Raw genomic sequence first — 9560 nt, forward strand, 5'->3', positions numbered from 1 at the left:
CACTAAATTTTGAAGGACCCATAACTTTGGTGATGGTGCTATTTGTATATCACTCATCATATATCTATATATATATATGTGCGTGTGTCGTGAGAGAGCATAATGGCAAGAACTAAAATTACACACACACACACACACACACACACACACACACACACACACATTCTGAACTATTTGAACTTTTAAAAATAACGAAATTGAGAGGGGTAGAGACCTAAAATGAGTACAACGAACTCATTCTCAATCACAATTATGTGATAGCACCCTTGAACTATTTGAAATTCTAAAAATAATGAAATTGAGAGAGAGGATGAAGGTCATATAAGAGAGTAAGAGGAGAAACCAAGCTTCCATCTCAATTGGCATACCTTCACCTTCGATTCAAGATCCCACACACACACACACACACACACACACACACTTTCCCTTCTGGGTGTGGGGAGGTGTTCTACTTATAATAATTAAAAAATTAAATTAAAAATAAAAAAGGTGTAAGAACGGAGAGAGAGGTGTTGGCCATTGCAACCTTGCAACTCATTTTTTCCAAGAACTGGGAAAGGGGTGCAATGAAACATCAAAGGTTGTGGATTATTCGATTATTGAACAGAATGGAAAGGAAGGCAATAGTACCACCTGATTAATTTGTCTAGTGAATCAGCTTCCTCCTATACTCGGAGGAACAGCTGTTTTAGGCTTTGCATACCATCTCCCGGTGAAGCATGCGTTCCTGATGACTTCTCTTATCCACTGCCAGTTAAGTAGAAAAATAAATCCCTGTGAGATTCAACTCATAATTGAAGAAAATCGGTTATAAAACTTGCTTCATGTTTCCAACAAAACGATAACACTCTCAAAAGATTAAACAACTCAGCAAAGCTCAGTTAATCCTATAATATTAATTACCTTGGAATCCCCAAAATATAAAGCTCCACATGAATAACACCAAGAAGATTTGGATTTCTTACAAAAAGCAGTTGAATTGACTTCAAAACCTTCCCGTTAGATCCCCTTCATCAATTACACCCATCATATATCATAATCTGAGACATGAAAATTGGTATATCCATATAAGGCTAGATGCAACAAGCCATATCATAATCATAGCTTCAAAACACGGAAAAGAAAATATGTATCTGAAGTACCTGAAACACTAGATTACCATGTTCACACTCTGAAGGGCTCGAGTACCTAGGTTAAAACTGACCCAGGTGAAAATCCAGGGCTTCGATCCAAAGAAATTAAAAGATAAAAAATTGAAACTATGTCGATCCTGAATTAAAAGAAATACATAGTGAAAAATACCAAATAACACAATGCAGCTTTATGATCTATAAACACAAGAATGGTAGAAACACTTCATACATCCTTCTTGGAATGGTAAAACAGGCAACTGGTAAAACAGGCAACTGGCTTTAGTCAATTTTGCCATCTATATACTCATTAACATCAAAAGGCAATTGACAAGCGAAATTATAACATCATCGAATGTGTTTGTACTCTGTAGTCACCTTAAGAGAAATACATTACGTGATTTGGCACTGACTGACTCAAGGAATGCTAACTTCACAACAGAGGCAAATCTGCAGAACATTCTATGTATCTTCTCCGTCAGATCCATGTCCTTGAGAAAGAAAGATAAAAGAAGGCTCACTAGTTGATCAATAATATATACAGACCCGTATACAGTTTTATAGAATATAAGCATCCATAGATTATGCGATATGGCATAATACATCACAAAAAAAAGAAACGAGTCAGATAAAGTCATCATTACCAATTACTTGGGAGAAGAAATGCGGTGCAACGTTTGCATCCAACTGCTTGAGGGACCAACTTTTCTCCCTAGTCCATGACCAATGTTCGCAGCTTCAGTTGGCTCCTCTGGCTTCGGAAGATTTCTTTCCAAGGTGCTGGCCAACGAAAACGAAGTAGATGGCATTGCCGCATTGCTTATACTCTGTAACAATCAAATTAGTACAGTTGTCATTCAAAGAGTCCAAGTCACAGCATAATACAACTGATAAAAAGAAGCAGAAAGAGATGATCCCATTTGTGATGGAGTGCATTGCATTATTAGCATGAAAAGCTACAGGTGGATGCATTTTCCAGGAAAATCATAAACCAAGTACAAAAGATATAGAGAGGTGGAATAAAAGCAAACTAACTATTAGAATAACTTACATGTTTCTGGATGGGATTATCAGCATTTGAATTATATGCTACTCCCGATCTAGAATGCATATGACCACCAGCATGCATGAAACCACTTTCTCTGCGGTCTGTAGCTGCAGCTGAAAAAGAAGCATCATTGCCTCCTGAAAATTCAAGATATGAACTTAAATTCCACTTCATCAAGTATCTTAAACGTAAGATGAATTTATGGAGCTTTCATCTTATAATAGCAAGGTTCCTAACAGCTTTCACCAGAATATCAGTCTAAGTTCTGCCATTAGGTTCTAAGTTGAGGCTTTCAAGGACTAGCCACCTACTAATTAAGAACTGGGTCCTGTCATAAGATGTAGAGAATTAGTTTTTCTTTAAATAGGTCTAATTCCAACTATTTATTATTTTTTGAAATCTCAATAATGATATTTTTATTGAAATATCAATAATGATATTTTTTTCCGTTTAACCCAAGTGTCTGAATAATCAATCAAAGTTCCAAACCAAATCACGTAAAAGAAGACACCAAATTTTATGTCAAAAACCCTAAAAAGAGAAAACCATGGGACCTTCAGTCCAGGCACAAACAATCCACTATTTGAGAGGTTTAACACTTAAAGTATCAGAATCTAGCCCTAGTATTACCTAGTTACATATGATCCAAACTACCTTGAACGCAGCTACTGTCAATCAACACACTTTTTCTCCAACAACACTTGCTTTCCTTGATTGTTCATCCTTTCCTTGTTCTTCAACAATACCCGGGTTTTTTATTGTTGAAAATCCTCAATTCAAATCCTCACTTTGATTCACTAAATCTCGTGAGAATGGTGATTTAAGTGGCAACCCTAGATTGAAATTAAACCTCTAAGCTTTCTCTCTTTATAATTTTCCCTAAAGATCATACTCTAGACTGACTATAACCATGTATCTTAGTCATTATTATAGGAAAACCAAAGAAAATAAGAAACTTCTCTTAGTTTGTTTTTTTTGTTTTTTTTAATAAAATCGTAATAATTAAATGTTGTCTATTGATGATCGACCAATCGAGTAACAAATTTGATTGATTGAAGTACTCTAGAATCCCGCAAACCAATAAGTTTGATGGATCAAGCTTCGATTATTGCAATCTGCCTTTATTTCTGCCTGGTTCTATTGCTCAAAATTCCTACTTCTCAAATTCTTGACTTAAATTGAATTTAATGCTCAAATACCTACACACAGGCAGTCCAACTGTCTAATAAATTAACCAACGTAGATTCCAATGTCTGCTAAGATCTTTTATTAACCTTTTCCTAAACATTTGGATGAACTCGATGGATTTCTTTATATAATTGTCAATTTTGCTACATCTTCATCTTCTTCAATTGTGCACATATAGATATTATGTTCAAGTTCAACTACAACAGAGTCTTGTATAGCAATTTGCCAACACATGACTCAACATCCTAACACAACATGTAATTTATTCATAGAATTTGAAAATAAAATCACTACAGGAACACAGTTTTCACCTGCCAAAAGCTTACCTTGATGCTTACCCAAATCCATTGGCACTGCTTTCTTGCTGTTCACTCCAGAAAGTGGCTGCAAATTCTGAGATAGTCTCATGAGAAAGGACAACACCATAAGTTATTAAGAAACCAAAATTACAAAATAGCGAAGAACTATGTTAGATTGACATTTATTTGGAATTAAATATAAAAGATATAAGCTATAAGGCACATGATAACAAGGAAGAAAGGCTAAGCCATGATCAAGTTAATTCATACAAGACCAAGTCCTGGAAATACTAACAGAGGATTGGGGCTGTGTCTTTGTCCTTTGCGCTTGCTGGTACTTTAGGATAGTCCAATCAAATATGTAATCAAATTGGAAACCTGTCAGACATAACATAACAAGTGAGTCATACAGCGATAAGTGACATTTTAATTAATTTATGTCCGCTCAGTGCTTATCTAAATGAACCCCACCAACTTAATACATCATCTAGGAAGAAAAGACATTCCAAGACTGGCATCCATGTCACATTTAGATAGAAACTACAAAGCACAACAGTGATCTTCTCCAGAATGACCAAAACATGACAAATCCAGCAAATAAGAAAATAAAAGAATCTGACAAGTACATTTTCAAAGGTTCAAAACATTGAAAGACTGAATACACAAAATACAGAATGTTAAGAATTAAGGGTTTGGATTCTGCGTAAATTATTTACTAATAAGCTTCCTGGCACGGATCAGAGACCTAGCACTGAGGTTGTAAGATCACCATTTCATTTCTCTACTTCAATGAAAACAAGTTGAGACAGGTGCTAGTGTGCTACACAAACACACTACTTGATATCTCTGAACAGACCCTCACTAATTTAAACTGGACCATCACGGCTGTCATCTATACAAAATGATAATGACCCACAACTTTGCTCATAATGACTACATAAAGTTTTGGCATCTAACAGAAACAATTATGAAATTGTTTATAATGCAGATTAACTATTAGATGAGAAAAAATGCAATAAAATATAAAATGATTAGAATGTAATGTCTAGCCGTCAGATTACAAAGGTCACAGTCTCATAACCAATGGAGTGTACAGTGCATTAACTATCTAACGAATTTGGAGTTTACTGATACCTTCACGAGTAAACAAGTCACGAAATAGGCGCCTCAAGAATCCATAATCAGGCCGCTGATCAAATGTTAAAGAGTGGCAATAATGGAAGTAGGATGCAAACTCCACCGGATGAGACTTGCATAAAACCTTTTGAAAACAATCATGTCAGTTAACTTTTTCATGCCGAAGGTACAAGTTTACCAGTAAATAAAAATTTCGGTAAACAACAACAGGTCCCCATAAAGATTTTAGAACTGATTCTTTCCAAAACTCTTTTAGGTAGGCTCCATTATCATCACCAAAATAATGTTCAAGCCTTTTTGTGTTGTATAAAATAAATCAATCACATCATTTTAAAATACCTCAATGGGAGTAGATAACTTCTTCTCACATATTTTGTCATATTTTTGCTTTTTTGTTGCAGCTTTTAGACCCTGCCATGGAAGGCTAAAGGAAGAAAACGATTAATCAACATAAAATCGTCAAAACACCCCCATCAATGTTATAAAAGTACAATACAGTAATTTTTGGAAAAAGAAAAAAGAAAAAAAAAAAAAATGCATATCCCAGGCTCAAAAATCTATTTCAGTAGAACTCCGATATATCATTACAGAAATGTAAAAATACCCAATAATGGGAACAGAGCCTAAGAAGTTCATGCAGTAATAAGAGACCATTTCAGCAATGTAAAAATACCCAATAAGGGGAACAGGGCCTAAAGTTCATGCAGGAATAAGAAATGGTAATCCTGGGAAATGGGCATACCTTCCTCTCAAAAAGTACAAAAGAACGTAGCCAAGGGATTCCAAATCATCGCGACGGCTTTGTTCTGAAGACAAGGAAACAAAATCAGATATGAATAAAAATGCTCAACACCGTATATCAAACAAGCCAATTGACCATTCGCTACTTACCAATTCCTAAATGAGTATTGCAACTTGCATATCGTGCAGTCCCTGTTAAGTTTTTATTCTCTCTGTATGAGTGAAGGGTAGGCAAGAATATTTAGAATAGTATGGCCTAGGAATGCAAGTTCAAGCAAGGAAAAACAGAAGGCCATGATACCAGAATATACAAATCAGGGAAAAACACACAAGATAGCATCATTTCTAAACAGTCGGGATAACGAGCTTAACAGCGTCCTACTTGATGATATTGATGAGGATGATAATGCAGACATTTCTGAGATAGTCACGTATTAAGAAAAAAGATTAATTTGTCACGTATTAAGAAAAATTGAAGAGTAAGGAAAAGATGTTAACGCTAAAAGTTGTGTACAAAACATACATATAAAGATCTATAGTTTTGAATTTTCAGTTACAGATAAACTATATAAAAGCAGCTGTCACATTTCGCACCCACACAAAGATCCGTTTTAACTTCTTTTTCCTTTCTTTCTTTCTTTCTTATTTTAACTGAGAAAAAGAATCAGCTACAGAACAGTTACAGAGAATTGAACCTCTAACCAAAAGAAGATGTTTGTTTTTCTAGTATCATGCAGATGCCAAAATTTATATTCTATTGGTCAACCTATCAGAAAATTCACCCCCCCCCCCCCCCCCAACCCACAAATACATACATACATACATACATACATATATATATATATGTGTGTGTGTGTGTGTAATGATAACACACATAAGGACACACACACACAGAAAGGGTTCATATTTCATTACTTCAGCAAAGAATAATCATCCAGAAAAAGAATAATCTCAGGAAAACAAGTTTTCAGCATAGTTATACAGTTTGTTGGATTTCCGAATTATCAACAGAAAAGTACTCCACAATAGTTAATAATAGTTATCCGCTATCACCATAAAAATATATTGATATGGAACATGTACAACCAAACAACTAAACAATGGGCAGTGTCCAGCACAGAAATGGTAGTAAACCCAAAAACAAATGGTTATTGAATACATACCTGTACGGGATATGACGGTTCGTAGTAGAATCACGATATCTTTTTGCTAGCCCAAAATCAATAATGTAAACCTGAAGAGCATAAGAAGGTGAGAAATTGAGACCGACCAGATATAGAACAAAGAAATCTGAAGAAACAGATATATTCAAGCATGCTATGTGTTAAAGAAGAACAAACAACAATAATCATTACCTGATTTGCTTTCCGGCCAAGACCCATGAGGAAATTATCTGGTTTGATGTCTCTATGCAAAAACCCTTTAGAATGCATATATTCTATTCTCGGAATCTGAAATTTATTAAATGAAACAAAAGTTCTTCATTACTAATTTGGATTTAATAAAGTCTACTAATCATAAACACAAAACAAATACGGTAGCCAAACCTACAATGCATTCCAGAATCCAGGACACTATATTAAACAATTTTTTTCCCACAAGTAGGTTGCTTATGGTATATATAAAGCTAACTGAAAAACCACAAAAATTTAGGTATATACAATTTATTCTAAATCCTAATTTGCAACATAAAAGATAATGATGATACAAACAGCTGATAACTCAATATACACACACAACTTAAATTGACACCTGAAAAAAATGATTTTGAATGCCAACAGTCCTTTCTAATTAACTTGTTAGAACTCTAGAGCAAACGATAATCAGTGTGGGGTGTCTACATTAGCAAATATATCAAACCAAGAAATAGAATATGGTTACCATCTGATCAGCCAACATTAACACTGTTTTCAGTGAGAACCTCCTCCCACAGTAAACAAACAGGTCTTCAAGACTCGGTCCTAGCAGGTCAAGGACAAGGATATTGTCTTCTCCATCTACACCACACCATTTTGTGTTTGCAATACCACCTAAATGATGTCAAAATGAAAGAATTAATGAAATTGACAAAAATGATCTGGACAATGTGTATATAAGTCCAACCAAGTACTCTCGACATCAATATTATACTTACTTCCTCCCTGAAGAATATTATATAGCTTGGCCTCGTAAAGCAACTGAGGGTGTTTTGTCTTGCTATTCTCCTACAAACATAAACAAGAAAGCCATCAATTATCATATAAGTCATTAATTAAAACAACAGCTGCTATCTCTAATGTGACAGATAAACTCAACAACCACTTTTATGGGGGGAAAACAAAAAACTTTATACTCACTTCTAAGCTAAATTTGATCGTCCAAGTAAATATTTTTTACCAACATTTGAAATGTATGTATTAAACAGATAAACTTAAACATAACTCCATGCCACACAACAGAACATTTAACCCACTTCTCTAGTTCTTAATTTTGTTACACTAATCAAGCATAGGCTTTCGTCTAAATAATCAAAATTAAGAAAACCTTCTGCATAACAAAATTTGAGAAAGAAAAAGTCTTGGACCAACCAAGTGATCAGATAGTGATCAGATTCTATCAAATTAACCAAAATTTTGAAAAACCCATCAACTAATGAATTCCAGGGAATTAGAACAGATAACTAACACCCAAACCACCACCATCATCACCACCACCACCCCCCACCTTCACCCCCAAAAAAAGAAAAAGAAAAAGAAAAAAACGTAAAACAAAATCTGACAGATAATTTGCCCAAAGAGGATTTGCCATTGAACAATAACGTTCAATTAAGTAGTAAAAGCTCACTCTGTGTGTGTGTGTGTATATATATATATATACGCGTATATGTGTATAAATCAATATAATGAATATGAAATAACAAAAAGCAATTGGGTTCAAGATCTTACAATTTTGACAGCAACTATCTCAAAACTATCGACGTGAGTAGCTGAAAGAGATAAAAAGGAACAAAAAAAAAAAAAAAGAGATCACAAAATTAGCAAGGCACAAAGAAGACGTGAAGAAATAAGATCAAATACAACATATAAATAAGAATCGAAACAGACCCAGATAGATTTCACCAAACGATCCGCTTCCGATCTTGCGACCTAGCTTATACTTCCCTCCCACTATCCTTTCCATATGAATGGGTATGCTCCGATTTGATGATCCCTTTCCCTCTCTGTCTCTCTGTGGAATGAATAATTGATGGATCGAGTCTGCTGATAAAATTAGGGTTTCTGAGATTGAGTTTGGTTTGAATATAAAATGAAACTAGAGCATGGAAAATTTTGAATACGATAGAGAGAAAATAAGAAGAATCAAGAAGGTTGTTAGAAGAAGGTTTGAGGTGGACTTTTAAGCCACCACTCAATTGGCAACGAATCTAGCCATCGCAACACCTATATAAGGTAACGCAGCACTCTATTAAACTTCATTTTATCGCTCTAAATCCGGCAGTTTTATACCAAGGCATATATATATACGCACACTATATCTTAATGGTATAAGTTCATCTTCCTACGAGGAAAGAAGAGGATTGGATGCCGACGAAATGTGAGATAAATAGTGTGTTAATGTATTTTTTTTTTAAATTTGACACCAACTCTTCTCAACTTCTAAATCACATCAACCTTAATGATATAACTTATTCATCCCAGAAAGAAATAATGACATCTAGCTTAATGATATAATTTATTCATCTTACAAAAAAATAATGTTGTCTTATGCATCTTACCAAGAAATAATGTTGTGGTTTGGTACGTAAAAATGAAATGAAATAAAATATTCATTCTAATTCTTTCTTTATTTGGTATACAATTAAATGTGAGAATAGTCATTCCATTATAATAAAAATTCATTATTGGAAATGAAAATCTATTTCATAACTAAACTTATTGAATGATCATTCCATTCTCATGCAATTTTTTTTAAAAAATAAACTTTCCAAAAACTCTCATATTCCAAGTTCAAAAACTACTCCTATCTTCCACTACAACC

General features: G+C 34.3%; 1 protein-coding gene across 10 annotated transcripts; it reads right to left on the bottom strand.

The window, feature by feature from the left end:
* Nucleotides 1–332: 332 nt before the first annotated feature.
* On the bottom strand, nt 333–9086 carry LOC132304366 (casein kinase 1-like protein 3). Of its 10 annotated transcripts, XR_009481584.1 has the most exons (18): nt 8627–9085; nt 8468–8508; nt 7678–7747; nt 7425–7573; nt 6899–6994; nt 6707–6777; nt 5694–5755; nt 5545–5608; nt 5142–5226; nt 4800–4926; nt 3961–4043; nt 3678–3759; nt 2182–2315; nt 1775–1957; nt 1509–1621; nt 1143–1188; nt 904–1040; nt 333–747 (listed from the first exon to the last, which is right to left on the bottom strand). XR_009481584.1 is itself a non-coding variant. In XM_059802011.1 (15 exons), the coding sequence occupies exons 1-14, from the start codon at nt 8700–8702 to the stop codon at nt 1778–1780; spliced, it is 1311 nt and encodes a 436-aa protein (XP_059657994.1). In that variant the 5' UTR covers nt 8703–9086; the 3' UTR covers nt 1344–1621; nt 1775–1777. The 10 variants fall into 10 exon arrangements, 9 of the variants coding, with proteins under 9 accessions (XP_059657994.1, XP_059658001.1, XP_059657996.1 ...); XM_059802011.1 differs by lacking the exons at nt 333–747; nt 904–1040; nt 1143–1188 and having other exon boundaries at nt 1344–1621; nt 3678–3750; nt 8627–9086; XM_059802018.1 differs by lacking the exons at nt 333–747; nt 904–1040; nt 1143–1188 and having other exon boundaries at nt 1344–1621; nt 2182–2291; nt 3693–3750.
* Between the last annotated feature and the right edge of the window lie 474 nt (nt 9087–9560).

Source organism: Cornus florida, unplaced genomic scaffold (genome assembly GCF_030987335.1).
Source record: "Cornus florida cultivar Cherokee Brave unplaced genomic scaffold, ASM3098733v1 CherokeeBrave_3.0.0_Hap2_Chr04, whole genome shotgun sequence".
In the NCBI taxonomy this organism is placed as follows: Eukaryota; Viridiplantae; Streptophyta; class Magnoliopsida; order Cornales; family Cornaceae; genus Cornus; species Cornus florida.

Excerpts from the sequence above, each read along its gene's own strand:
- LOC132304366 (XM_059802010.1), bottom strand. The coding sequence starts at position 8,702 with ATGGAAAGGATAGTGGGAGGGAAGTATAAGCTAGGTCGCAAGATCGGA. Across the intron at positions 7,748-8,467 it reads AGATAGTTGCTGTCAAAATT|GAGAATAGCAAGACAAAACA; the intron begins GTAAGATCTTGA and ends TTATGTTTGTAG. Across the intron at positions 2,316-3,677 it reads TCAAGGTAAGCTTTTGGCAG|GAGGCAATGATGCTTCTTTT; the intron begins GTGAAAACTGTG and ends TTGAATTTTCAG.